Below are 15,199 nucleotides of genomic sequence, written 5' to 3'. Positions count from 1 at the left end.
TAACAGACAGTCCCTTGGTGGTCGCCGGAAGTTGCTGAGGCAATTAAGGAGCGTTAGCGAGCTCTACAGTCTCATGAGTAGCACCCTTCACTGGAGTGCCTCGTGGCCTGTAAACGGCTTCATGCTCACATTCGCCAGCATATCAAAAGGCAGAAACAGGAGTGTAGGGAGAGGTGCGCGTCGACCATTGGGTGCCATATGTTACCTTCCCAAGTCTGGGCAAAGATCAAACGAGTTTTTGGGTACCAGACCCCAACAGGTGTTTCTGGTGTTAACTTAAATGGCGTGTTATCCACTGATGAGACTGTGCTTGTGCCTCTGTGTTGGTGAATTACTCCCCAGCCTTTCACACTCTCAAACGGTGGATGGAAGGGAAAGTCCTCTTGCTCTCTACATGCCACAGTGAATCCTATAACACCCCATTTACAGTGTAGGAGCTCCTCATTCCCCTTGCACATTTCCCTGACACAACTCCTGGGCCCGACCGGATCCACAATCAGATTATCAAACATCTGTCATCTGACTACAAGCGACATTTCTCGTGATCTTCAACCGGATCTGGTGTGATGGCGTCTTTCCATCACACTGTCGGGAGAGCACCATCATACCAGTGCTCAAGCCCGGCAAAAAACCACTTGATGTGGATAGTTATTGGCCCATCAGCCTCTCCAATGTTCTTTGTAAGCTGCAGAACATGGGGTGTGTCGGCGGTTGGGTTGGGTCCTGGAGTCACATGGCATACTGGCTCCGTGCAAGGGCAGCGTCCGCCTGGGTTGCTGTACCACTGATAATCTTGTATCTCTTGAGTCTGCTATGCGAACAGCCTTTTCCAGTTGCCAACACCTTGTTGCCATCTTTTTTGACGTACAAAAAGTGTATGACACCACCTGGCGACATTATATCCTTGGCACAGTATACAAGTGAGGTATCTGAGGCCCGCTCCCGATTTTTATCCAGAATTTCCTGTCACTTCGTACTTACTGTGCCAAAGTTGGTGCCTCCCGTAGTGTGTGTCCCCCCCATAACCAGGAGAATGGTGTCCCACTGGGCTCTGTATTGAGTGTGTGTATTTTTAGTAGCCATTAATGGTCTAGCAGCAGCTGTAGGGCAGTCCGTCTCACCCTCTCTCTATGCAGACGACTTCTGCATTTCGTACTGCTCCACCAGTACTGGTGTTGCTGAGCGGCGCCTACAGGGAGCCATCCACAGGGCTCTAGCCTTCGGCTTTCAGTTTTCGGCTGCAAAATTGTGTGTTATGCACTTCTATTGGCGTCGTACCATTCATCCGGAACGAGAACTTCACCTTACTGGCGATCCCCTCACTGTAGTCGAGACGTAACGATTTTTAGGACTGGCTTTTGATGCCCGATTGACTTGGCTTCCTCACATTCATCAGCTTAAGTGGAAGTGCTGGCAGCACCTCAATGCCCTCCGCTGCTTGGACAACACCAACAGGGGTGCAGATCGCTCTACGCTGGTGCAGCTATACAGAGCCCTTGTTCAATCCCGCCTTGACTATGGGAGTCTGGTTTATGGCTTGTCAGTGCCCTCAGCGTTGCATTTACTGGGCGCAGTGCGCCACTGTGGCGTTCAAATAGTGATGGGAGCTTTTAGGGCGAGTCCGGTGACCAGCATCCTTGGTGGGGCCGGAGTACCTCCATTACAGGTCAGACGTGCACAATTGCTCACCAGTTATGTTGCACACGTTTGTAGTTCTCCTGCTCATCTAAATTACCAACTCCTTTTCCCACCCACAGTGGCTCATCTCCCACATCAGCGGCCCAGGTCAGGGCTTACAATAGCATTTCATGTCAGATCCCTTCTATCTGAACTGGAGTCCTTGCTTTTACCACCTGTATTCGAGGTCCAATCGCGTACACCTCCATGGTGAACACCAAGGCCGGTGCTTCGCCTGGACCTTTCACAGGGCCCAAAGGACTCACTTCATCTCGAAGCTCTCCGCTGTCACTTCATCTCGATTCTTGACATGTACCAAGGCCAGGAAGTGGTTTACACCAACGGGTCGAAGGCTGATGGTCACGTTAGCTTCGCATATGTCCATGGAGGACATATTGAACAGCATTTCTTGCCCGATGGCTGCAGTGTTTTCACTGCAGAGCTGGTGGCTACATCTTGTGCTCTTGAGCATATCCGTTCATGCCCTGAAGAGTCGTTTCTTCCGTGTTCTGACTCATTGAGCAGCCTACAAGCTATCGACCAGTGCTACCCTTGTCATCCTTTGGTAGTCCATCTATGCCCCAGAACAGTCTGATCGTTCAGTGGTATTTGTGTGTACCCCAGGACACGTCGGAATCCAAGGCAACGAATTTGGTGACAGGCTGGCCATACAGGCTTTGTGGAAACCGCTTATGGAGATCAGCATTCCAATAACTGACGTGCATTTGTTTTTACATCGCCAGGTTTATCGGCTTCGGGAGATGGAATGGCATAGTCTCAGTACACACTACAAACTGTGTGTCATTAAAGAGACTATGAATGTGTGGCAGTTCTCCATGCGGGTCTCTCGCAGGGACTGTGTGATTCTCTGCCGGCCCCGCATTGGCCACGCTTGGGCGACCCACAGCTACTTCCTGCGCCGTGAAGACCCGCCTCAGTGTCGATGCAGCGCCTGGTTGACAGTGGGCCATATTCTGGTGCACTGTTCCACTTTGACTGCCCTATGACGAAATCTTCTGTTACTTGACTCATTGCCACTAATTTTATCTGACAACGTCCCATTGGCTGATTTAGTTTTATGTTTTATTGATGAGGGTGGGTTTTATCATCATTTGATCTTAATTTTTAGCACACGTCCTTTGACCCTCTGTGTCTTTCATCGTAGTGCTTTTAGGGTGGAGACTCTAATGTGTTGCAGAGTTTCTGGCTTCTCCTTTTTATTCTCATGGTCAGCCAGCCATGGTAATCTGTTTTGTTGTTTTAATCTCTTCTACCTGTTTCTTGCATTGCTGTTGTTTTCTTCTCCCCATTTTTCCATTTAAGTGTTTGTTGCCCTTCTATCGTTCTTATGGTTTTTCCTTTCTCTCCATTATGTGTTGTCAGTCTTGCTTGTTTGATTCTCACCCTTGTGGCATTGTTTTACTCGGAACAAGGGACTGATGACCTAGCAGTTTGATCCCTTCTCCCCTCTTTTAAACGAACCAACCAACCTTAGCTCTTCACGAGACACAATCCCAGGGCCGTATTCCATCCACAACCAGCTGATCCAACACTTGGATATTCCCCAGAGGCAACAGCCCCTCAGCCACATTTGGCTCACAGGTGATTTTCTGTCACAGTGGTGAGACAGTAAAGCTATTCCCGTCCCTAAGCCCGGGAAAAACCCAAAGTTTCTACCCCCCCCACCCCACCCCCACCCCAATTAGCCTTACGAATGTACTACTTAAACTGCTCAAAAGAATGGTCAACTTCAGATTATGTTGGCTACTCGAATCTCTGGGCCATTTGCCTCCGTATCAGTGTGGCTTCCGGGCAGGGCGATCTCCAACTGACCATTTACTCTGATTGGAATCAGCCATTCAACAGGCTTTAACTCACTGCCAGCACTGTGTCGCGGTCTTCTTTGACCTACATAAGGTGTATGACATGGCTTGGCGCCATCACATTTTATTTATCCTCTACAACTGGAGCTTCCGTGGTCCCCTTCCGAATTTTATCCACGAGTTTTTATCTTACCGGTTCTTCCGGGTTTGAGTTGACAGCGCCCACAGATTCAGCAGAATGGTATCCCACAGGCTTCTGTGCTAAGTATCACAGTCTTCCTCATTGCCATCAATGGGCTTGCGACCTCTGTTTGCTCTGGCGTTGTACATTGATGATTTTTGCATCTGGTGCAGCTCCCACTCGGTAACGTATGCTGAGCGCCAGCTCCAATGTGCCATCTGATGAGCCTCTGTGTGGGCCACTGCCCATGGCTTGGAGTTTACTCCCTCCAAAATGCAGGTTATGCATTTTTGTCGTTGACGCACAGTACACCTCGATCCAGAACTTTATTTAGGCAACCAGCTCCTCGATGTTGTAGCACAGACCTGTTTCTTGGGCCTGTCTGATAAGAAGCTGACATGGCTGCCCCAAATTCGCCAGCCAAAAACTACATGTTTGCGGAAGGTTAATGCTCTCTGCCTCCTGGCCCACACATCTTGGGGTGCAGAACGATCCACTCTTCTCCATCTTTACTGAGCTCTGGTCTTGATCAGACTAGTTTGTTATAGTCAGTTTTATGGCTCAGCAGCTCCTTCCACTTTGAAACTCCTTGACCCTGTCCATCATTGGGGAGTGCATCTGGCTATTGAAGCCTTTATCACCAGTCCTGTTGATAGTCTTCTCACAGAAGCAGGGATTCCCCCTCTACACATTCGAGGGAGCCAACTCCTTGTTTCTTACGCAATTGCCATTCACCAGGTCCCTGAGCATCCTGTGTACCCTGTGCTCTCGCCAATGAGATATGTCTCCTTCCTAACACCTGCCCATAAGTGGGATTGCTGGTTGGCATGCTTCTCTCTTTCCTCTGTGGGGATCTCCATCTCCACTCACTGGGCTGCACCTTGTGTTTTTCCTCCCATTCCCCCCTTCCCCTCCCCTCCCCTCCCCTCCCCTCCCCTCCCCTCCCCTAGCCCACAGATTAGAAACGATCTGTTCCAGGGTCCTAAGGTCTCTGTTGCTCCTGTGGTTTACTGGCGTCTTGTATGTGCTATCCTTTCCGAGTTCTTTTACACTGATAGTTGTAAGATTATTGATAAGGTGGGATACGCTTTCACCCCTGCTACTGGCTTTGAGCATCATTTATTGCTGGGATCATGTAGTGTGTTCACAGCAGAGCTTCTAGCTATTCATAGGGTCCTCCTTTTTGTTTCTCAGACCTCCCTGCAATGTGTTTTAATTTGTTCAGACTCCATGAGCAGCCTGCAGGCAATCAATCGATGCTACTCATGTCACCCGTTGGTCTATGCTATCCATGAACTTCTCTCTGTCCTTGGGCGTGCCGCCTGTTCAGTCATCTTTCTCTGGGTCCCAAGTCATGTGAGCATCCCAGGAAATGAATTGGCTGCCCGTTTGGCTAGATAAGCAGATACTTACCCCCATTTCCTTTCATGATTCCAGCCTTGGATATGCGGATCTACGTCAAATCTCTCTTTGTCCAACAGTGGAATGCCATCTGGACTGCTACTACTCATAGTAATAAAACTCCACACAATCAAGGAGTCTACTGCAGTTTGGCACTCTGGAAGGAGTCCACTGTTGTATGCCACTTACGCATTGGTCATATCTGGCTCACCCATTGTTTCCTCCTACGTAACCACCTACCCCCAAAATGTGGTTCTGGAGCCAGACTGATGATAACTCACATACTGGTGGAATGTCCCCTTCTTTTGGCTCTTCGTGTTAAGTATAGTCTTCGTGATTCTTTAAATTTAATATTAGCAGATGATCCACAGATGGTTGACTTGGTCCTCAGTTTCCTCCGTATAAGTGGTTTTTATTTCAAGATATAAGGTTCTCCTTCAGTCTTGGAGCAGGGCAGGTTGGTTGTGATTGGGACTACTTGTGCAGTCTCTTCAGTTTGTGACCCCATGATCGCACTCCGTTTTTTCCAGTTTTTAGATCTGGTCTCACCTTTTATGCTTTTACTGTGTGTGTTTAATGTTCATTATTTTATAATTTGAGTCCCTTGACTGGATCTGTCCACTTGCAACAGACCCCCTTCCTTCTGTAACTCACTTTGGAACTGTGAGGCTGATGACCATTCCACTTGGTCCCATACCCCTCTCAATCAGCCAATCTGTACACAGTTACGTATTCACTTCTTCAATTTTTCATTTTTCATGAAATTGGGAAACTTCTTTGTGTGTCACCTCATTGGGCCATCAACTTGGGTGTTCTTACTCATTAGTTTATCAACCTCATATGGTCTAGTGCACCAGTTTTCGAGGTAAACAGAGCACGCAGCAAATCAAGAGTAAGGTAGAGGGGGAGGGGTTGATAAGTTACTTTCTCTGCAAAAAAGACTGCCAGAGTTCATGCCTTTGCCAATATAAAAGCTGAATACTGTTATAACTTTTAATTGGTCAATAATGCATTACCTCGACTGACAAGAGGTACCATATAGTACAGGAATCATTAGCTATTAGCATTATAACACATTCTGACCTGATCTCGTCATTCACACAGGATGCCGTGGATGGATACATCCGACAAACCCACTGAGAATGAGAAGGCCATGGATGTATATATCTGTTATGTCCACTTAAAGGATTAAATAACAAAATAAGGAAATATTACTTGCACATGACTCCAACAAGCAAAAAAGAAGCAGTATATCTGACTTTAATGTTGAGAGAAATCTTGATCATTTAAGTAAATGGTGCTGTAAGCTAAATTAACTTTATAAGCTGGAAAATAACTGTAATAAAGAAAAAGTTGCTGGGCACAAGCTCAAAGTAACAGATAATGGGAGAGGACAGAAACATCCAAAAGCTAAGGCTAATTCTGCAAAACAAAACTTAATTAGGAGGAAATAGTTTCAACAGCACAGGAAAGTGCTTACACTACACTCAACCTAGATATTATAAAAGTTACTGAGTTAAAATGACATAACAATAACATGCCCCCAGGGCCTAATTTGACACTGAACCTTCTGTAACTGCAGTGTATTTCAGGCAGGCACAATGTGTCTTTGCAGTGACTCCACCATTAAGACAATAGTACACTGGAAAACACCAAACACTACAACTGTTAAAATAGCATAAAGGTGAATCACAGCCAAACCACCGGTGAATTCACAACAGGTGTTTTTTTTTTTTTGTCGAGCACAACCGGTACGACACTCTTCTAGTACACAGCTGTTCAAGTGCGCACACCATAGGTGGTATTCAGTTATGTACGGTCTTCACTGGAGGCAAGATGCCAGGAACCCATGTCTGTGTGCATATAAGTTGCCTAATTGGCTCAGGCCTAAACTTCATACCAGTCTGCCCCACTACTGACCAAGTGAACTTGCAGCTCTGTCCATATCATGCACACTGCTGTCTCTGTTGTTCTCTTATTAAGTCTTCCGTCTTTGGCTCTCCACAGACTGACTGCTCCAGTTGAGCCCACCTTTAGATTGATGTCTGAAATACTCATGTGTGATACAGACAATGGAGAAATTGAGTCAGTAATTACGTCACTGAAGACTAAGGACTCTCATGGATGTCATGGAGTGCCTAGTAGAACATTGTACTGTGCTCCACTTGGTAGCCCTGTAGTTAGATGTACTTGTAATTTTTCCTTTAGGAATGGTCAGTTTCCTGAATGATGAAAGTAGTCAGAAGTAAAGTCACTGTATAGAAACGGAGAATGGGATAATGTAGACAATTTTACACCTATTTGTATGCCATAAGTGATGCTAAAGTTATTAGTAAGGCTGTATTTAAGGATAATTGATCATTTTATATCACATAATTTGCTATCAAATGTACAGTTCGGCTTTAGAAGTCAATTTAACAACTGAAAGTGCTATATTCTCTTTTCTCTGTGAGGTACTGGATGGGTTAAAAAAAGTTTAGAACACTAGGCTTTTTTTAAAATTTAATTAATTTTAAATTTAATTAAGGCATTTGATTGTGTTGATCACAAAATATTGCTCCGGAAATTGGACCGGTATGGAACATGAGGAGTAGCTCACAATTAGTTCACCTCTTACTTTAACAACAGACTGCAAAAGGTCATTATTCACAGAATGGCTGTGATGTGAGATCTAATTGGGGCACAGTCAAATTAAGGGGGGGGGGGGGGGGTGCCCCAGAGATCAGTGTTATGGCCATTCCTGTTCCTTATTTATGTAATTGATATGCCCTCTAGTATTACAGGTAATTCTAAAATATTTCTGTTTGCTGATGACACTAGCTGGGTAGTAAAGGATGTTGTGTGCAACATTGGCTCTGTTTCATATTGTGCAGTTCATTATATAAGTTAATGGCTTGCACAAAATAAACTAACACTAAATCACAGTATGACTCAGTTTTTGCTTTTCTAACACACAATTCAACAAAACCCGACATTTTAATTTCACATAATGGGCATATGATTAGTGAAACTGAACAGTTCAAATTTCTAGGTGTTCAGATAGATAGTAAACTGTCACGGGAAGCCCATGTTCAGGATTTGCTCAAAGACTTAATGCTGCCATTTTTACTGTTCGAATAGTATCTGAAGTAAGTGATTGTTCGACACGAAACTCATGTGCAGAAAGGTGTGCAGTATACTGCTGCATCCATTTTTTCAATAAGCTGCTACAAGAATTCAACAATCTTAGCAGTAATACTTTCACTTTCAAATTGAAACTGAAAAGTTTCCTCATGGATCACTCCTATTCTGTTGAGGCATTCCTTGAAAGATTAAGATTATTCTTATGTTATATTGTTGATTGCTTTACTTAAACTGATGGCTTGACTTTTTCGGGTTCATAAATATTCTATTTACATCTTTATTACTTTATGTTGTAATTTCATGTAGTCACACGTTCCATGACCTTGGAGATTTGCTTCTCCATTTGGTCCTATGGAACTTGAGCTGTTTAAATAAATAAATAAAACACAGCTAGAGCAGGCTGGCTCTGTCAGCAAACTACCACATTTGACATGTCCATTTTAGTAGGTCGAATTCAATGTGCTGTGCTCCACCAAGGACATTGCTTTACTTTATTTATATCAATTCTTTTTCATGCCGTTCAGCGCTGCTATTTTGGTGAGTTGTGGCCTGTTCTCATAGATTATTTCAGAACATGAACTTTTCAATGTCAGTTCAGTTCTGATAATTAGAGACGCAAAACATCTGAAAGTGTGTGAACTATTATGTAGACAGTGTGATGATTTTTTAGTGAACAATGCTAGTTGTAAGAAAATTGGTTTTCCTAAAAACAACTACAATGTTGGTGTATAGTCAAAACTCACCCACAGTATTTATTGTTGCAGATATACGAGTATGACCCTCTCCCAAAGAAAATGTGCCATCGCTGTATGTTCCAAGTTGATGGCTTTTATGAATTTAGAGAAAATTGTTTGAAGACTGAACAGTACTTAAAATTACAGCTTCCATGGATGCCACGTAAAGCAAGTAATGGGAGCACTGATGTGAGTTTCAATTTTTTTTAGCTTATTTACTAACACTTTTGAAGACAGCATAGTCCTCTGTAACATAGAGCAAGACGGCTAAGGCAGTGTTAATGCACTTACATTCAGGAGAAGTGGGTTTTATATATATGTGTGTATATTATTTCTGCGATATATGTGACATGGCATGTACTGTTGTGCCAGTTGGTGAAACAATGGATGGGTGGATGGATGAGTGAATGAATGAATGAATGACTTAATTAATGAATAAATAAATACATAAAAGTACCATGAGGTGATTTTGTTGGCAAGCTTCCATCATGTGATTATCTAACAAGTATTAAAAATGTACCAAGTTTGCCAAAGAGGACATTTTAATTCAGCAGTGAGGTTGAGACTTTTGCATGCAGCATGTTTCTGTAAATACACAATTCATTTTAAGTAAATTGTATTATAGGTCTTGAATGTTCTTACAGCTGTGAAAAAGCCAATCTCTCCACCGATCTGGTATTCCAAGAATACTAAATTTGTGAAGTTAGCGGGAGCCTCCGTTGAGGCTAGAATGGAAGGAAAATGATCATATAGGCTCAGTCATATTTAAAGAAAGTGGATGACTTCAGGATACTCGGAAAATGCAACCAGTCTGCAAAGGTGATTGCTAACTAAACACCTGTGCAATCCATCCTAAGATATTGCTCAGGTGTGTGGGATCCATATCAGTTAGGACTAACAGCGAGCATTGAAGGCTCACAAAGAAGGGAACAACACATGTTTACAGATTTATTTGACTTATGGGTGAGCATTGTCGAAATGTTGAAAAATCAGAAGTGACAGACACTTGAAGACACAACCCCGTAACCCTAATTACAACATGTAAAGAACTTGCATTAAGCGAGGGATTTAAGACTGCCTATATGATACTCCCCTAAGGACTGCAAAGGTAAAGACTAATTACAGCATGCACAGAGGCACTGAAGCAATCATTGTTTCTACCCTTTATACACAAATGGAGCAGGAAGAAACCTTAATACTAGCTACAACTGAAATTACCCTCTTCCAGGCATGTTACATTGGTTTGCAGACTAAAGTTGCAAAGGTAGATGTTGAGAGTTATAATGGCACATTGAAGCAGCAAAGTAACCTGTCAGAAATGTCATTACCAGTTAATTCCTTTTCACTATTTTCAGTTTATAATGTTTCACAAGATACACCCATATAGCTGAGTGCGTTAAGCACCTGCTTCTGGGACATAGGGAGACATGCTGGTTCCAGATTGAATCTGCATTGTGGGTTAACAACAGGAAGTGGTGTGCCAGCTAGCCTGAATTTGGTTTTTATGCAGCTTCCCACATCCACCTACGTGAATACTGCACTGTTTCCAGGTTTTGCCTCAGTTGCATGCTGCCCAAACACTTCGAAAAACGGTTTTACTTTTTACCAGGTGATATGTGCTATATACAGACAAGGTGCCCAAAATTTAGTTACATAGTAGCAAAGTACCACTTGAAACTAGTATCTCTTCAAGGAAATTAGTTGTAAAGATACAGGCACCATAAAATTCACATCCTGTACAAAGACACAAGTTTTAAACTATACTTTATGTGCACAGATCAATGAGAGACATGTTAAAAGAATGCAAATCAGTAACCAGTAGAATCTCTTGTATAACTGTAATGGCCCAGATGTTTGGTATGACTTTACTGAATATAAATGCTCCTTGTAACAATGAAGAAAAGCTAAGCGATCAGTTCTGTAGTCAAATAGACTTATTCAAAACACAATGTTAAGATGGAATGTAATGCAACTACCATTGCTCAGGCGTCATATACAGGTGGGCTAGGTACAAGTTTTTGTGGTTGCAGTTACTTATCTGTACTAACTGTCTTGACTGGACCATGTTTTGGTACCTTGACGCAGCAGCTGAAAATCTCAAATACCAGTCACTACAAAATAAATTCCTTGACACACTTGTATTTCACCTCCATTATACAGGGTGTTACAAAAAGGTACGGCCAAACTTTCAGGAAACATTCCTCACACACAAAGAAAGAAAATATGTTATGTGGACATGTGTACGGAAACGCTTACTTTCCATGTTAGAGCTCATTTTATTACTTCTCTTCAAATCACATTAATCATGGAATGGAAACACACAGCAACAGAACGTACCAGCATGACTTCAAACACTTTGTTACAAGAAATGTTCAAAATGTCCTCCGTTAGTGAGGATACATGCATCCACTCTCCGTCGCATGGAATCCCTGATGCGCTGATGCAGCCCTGGAGAATGGCGTATTGTATCACAGCCGTCCACAATACGAGCACGAAGAGTCTCTACATTTGGTACCGGGGTTGTGTAGACAAGAGCTTTCAAATACCCCCATAACTGAAGGTCAAAAGGTTTGAGGTCAGGAGAGTGTGGAGGCCATGGAATTGGTCCGCCTCTACCACTCCATCGGTCACCGAATCTGTTGTTGAGAAGCGTACAAACACTTCAACTGAAATCTGCAGGAGCTCCATCGTGCATGAACCACATTTTGTGTCGTACTTGTAAAGGCACATGTTCTAGCAGTACAGGTAGAGTATCCTGTATGAAATCATGATAACGTGCTCCATTGAGCATAGGTGGAAGAACATGGGGCCCAATCAAGAAATCACCAACAATGCCTGCCCAAACGTTCACAGAAAGTCTGTGTTGATGACATGATTGCACAGTTGCGTGCAGATTCTCGTCAGCCCACACATGTTGATTGTCTCATCCGTAAAGAGAACATTTGCACTGAAATGAGGATTGACACATTGTTGGATGAACCATTCCCAGAAGTGTACCCGTGGAGGCCAATCAGCTGCTGATAGTGCCTGCACACACTGTACATGGAATAGAAACAACTGGTTCTCTCACTCCATACAGTGACGTGGTCAACGTTTCCTTGTACAGCAGCAACTTCTCTGACGCTGACATTAGGGTTATAGTCAAATGCACGAAGAATAGCTAGTCCATTGCAGGTGTCCTCGTCGTTCTAGGTCTTCCCCAGTCGCAAGTCATAGGCTGGAATGTTCCATTCTCCCTAAGCCGCTGATCAATTGCTTCGAACGTCTTCCTGTTGGGACACCATCGTTCTGGAAATCTGTCTCGATACAAATGTACCACGCCACACCTATTGCCCCATGCTAATCCATACATCAAATGGGCATCTGCCAACTCAGCATTTGTAAACATTGGACTGACTGCAAAACCACATTCGTGATGGACATTAACCTGTTGATGCTACGTACTGATGTGCCTGTAGAGCAATGAGTCGCATGTCAACACAAGCACCAAAGTCAACATCACCTTCCTTCATTTGGTCCAACTGGCGGTGAATCGAGGAAGTACAGTACATACTGACGAAACTAAAATGAGCTCTAACAAGGAAATTAAGCATCTTCTCTTTATATGTGTGTGAGGAATGTTTCCTGAAAGTTTGGCCGTACCTTTTTGTAACACCCTGTATACATCCCATATTACAGCATATGACTTCAACAGAGTTCACAATACATATTAGTCTTTGTCATTTCTGCTCTGTTTATCCTTTCTGAGTTTCCCTTGACAATTGACGTCATGACCATTATTATGCACAGCAAGGTTCTGTGGTCCATGGCAAACCTCTGAGGTGGGTGAGTATTTTCATGTAATAACTGCCCTACCAGCAGGTGTTGATATGAAGTCCAAAACACTTACTTATAAAATAACAAATGCTTGGTCAGGGTCATGACTGCCCATCGTCGATTACAGAGGCAGACAGAATAACACATGACTTTCTCGAAAGTGATTGTTAACAGCTCATATCCCCCCCTTGACGAAGGATGCGACAACTCTATTGTGTAAATGGCTAAAAATATGTTTAACAATATTATGAAAAGGGTGCTTGCTACTAATTATGTAGGAGAGATTCTGAGCTACAGATAGGCACAATAAAAAGACTGTTGAAAAGCAAGATTTAGTCCAACAAGGCCTTTGTCGAAAATAGACCTCCCCCCCCCCCCCCCCCCCCACACACACACACACATTTTTGGGGAAAAACAACTCACTAACACATGACCACTGTTTGGCTGTTGAGGCCAGACTGCCAGCAGAGGCTTATGATGGGAGAGGAAAGGCAATTGGGGTAAGGAGGAAGGTGGGGATGGGGAGGGTAGCAGGGTAGGAGTGGGGGATGGTAAAGTGTTGCTCATGGGAGCGAGCAGGGACAAGGTGGAGAAAGGGTAGGGCACCTAGGTGCAGTCTGGAGGCTAGACAGAGGGCAGGGGGGAGGGGATAATAGAAAAGGAGAGGAGTAAAAAGACAGTGCATTGGTTTAACAGAGGGCTATGTAGTGCCAGAATGGGAACAGGGAAGGGGGTAGATGGGTAAGGACAATGACTAGCAAAGGTTGAGGCCAGGAGGGTTATGGGAACATAGAATATGTTGCAGGGAGAGGTCCCACCTGAACAAGTCGGAAAAATCGATGTTGGTGGAAGAATCCATATGGCACAGGCTGTGAAGCAGTAATTGAAATGAAGAACTTCAAACTGGGCAATGTGATCAGCAACAGGTTGGTCCAGCTATTTCTCGGTCATAGATTTTTGGTGGCCATTCATGCAGACGGACAGTTTTTTTTGCTTGCCATGACCACATAGAATGCAGCACAGTGGTTGCAGCTTAACTTGTGGATAACGTGACTGGTTTCACAGGTAGCCCTGTCTTTGACGGGATAGGTGATGCTTCTGATGAGACTCGATTAGGTGGTGATGGGAGGGTATATGGGACAATGCTTGGATCTAGATCTACTACAGGCATATGAGGCTTGAGGCAAGGGGTTGGAAGTAGGGGTTGTGTAGGGATGGACAAGGATAGTGTGTAGGTTCAGTGGGCTATGGAATACCACTGTGGGAGGGGTGGGAAGGATAGCTGGCAGGACATTTCTCATTTCAGGGCATGACAAGAGGTAGTTGAAACTCTGGCGGAGAAAGTAATTCAGTTTCTCAAGTGCTGGATGGTACTGAGTCATCAGGGGAATGCTTCTTTGTGAACTTTGGGAGGTGGTGGATGTCTGGAAAGATAAGGCGTGGGAGATCTGTTGCTGTACAAGGTTGGGAGGGTAGTTACGATCTGTGAAGGCCGCAGTGAGACTCTCGGTATATTTTGAGGGGGACTACTCATCACTACAGATGTGACAGCTATGGGTGGCTAGGCCATACGAAAGGGACTCCTTGGTATGGAAAGAATGGCTGCTGTCGAAGTGGAGATACTGCCGGTGGTTGGTAGGTTTTATACAGTCAGAGGTATTGATGTAGCCATCTTTGAGCTGGAGGTCAACACTGAGGAAAGTGGCTTGTTGAGTTGAGTAGGACAAGGTGTGGAGGAATATGGATAAGGATAATGTGTCCCCACCCTGGATCCAGATCACAAAGATGTCATCACTGAACCAGGTGAGAGGTTTGGAATTCTGGGTGTTCAGGAAGGATTCTACTAGATGGTCTGTGAATAGATTGCCTTAGGATATTGCCATTCGGGTGCCCGTAGCCATACCCTGGAGTTGTGTGTTGGTAATATCTTCAAAGGAGCAATAATTGTGGGTGTGTATATAGTTGGTCATGGCGACTAGGAAGGAATTTGTTGGGAAAGGTAGTGTTCAATAGCGATAAGGCCATGGTCATTGTGGATGTTAGTGTAAAGGAAGGTGACATTAATAGTGAAGAGCAGGGCACCTTTTTAGTAAAGGAATAGGAACTGTGGAGAGTTGGTTGAGCAAATGGTTGGTATCTTCTGTGTAGGAGGGTAGGTTGCAGGTAATAGGCTGAAGATGTTGGCCTACAAGAGCAGAGATTCCCTCAGTGGGGCCACAGTAACTGGCCACAATGGGATGACCTGGTGGTTGGGCTTATGGAGTTTCGGAAGCATGTAGAATGTAGGATTGCTGGGAGTGTTAGGGGTGAGGAGACAGATGGACTCCGGGGAGAGGTTTGGGATGGGCGTAAAGGATTAAGGAGAGACTGGAGATGCTGCTGTATTTTTGGGAATGGGACATTGTGACAAGGTTTGTAGGTGGATGAATCTGACAGCTGGCGGA

General features: G+C 44.2%; 1 protein-coding gene across 1 annotated transcript in view; it reads left to right on the top strand.

Moving 5' to 3' along the window:
• Window positions 1–15,199, top strand: part of LOC126335272 (uncharacterized) — an 83,394-nt gene that overhangs the window by 12,588 nt on the left and 55,607 nt on the right. Inside the window, exon 2 of the mRNA XM_049998330.1 lies at window positions 8,970–9,128. Coding sequence (XP_049854287.1) covers window positions 8,970–9,128 — 159 coding nt within the window. The remainder of the gene's footprint in view (window positions 1–8,969; window positions 9,129–15,199) is intronic.

The sequence above is a fragment of the Schistocerca gregaria genome, chromosome 2, assembly GCF_023897955.1.
Source record: "Schistocerca gregaria isolate iqSchGreg1 chromosome 2, iqSchGreg1.2, whole genome shotgun sequence".
NCBI classification, from domain to species: Eukaryota; Metazoa; Arthropoda; class Insecta; order Orthoptera; family Acrididae; genus Schistocerca; species Schistocerca gregaria.
Note: the sequence above shows the minus strand (reverse complement) of the source record. Positions and strands in the feature narration are given on the sequence as shown.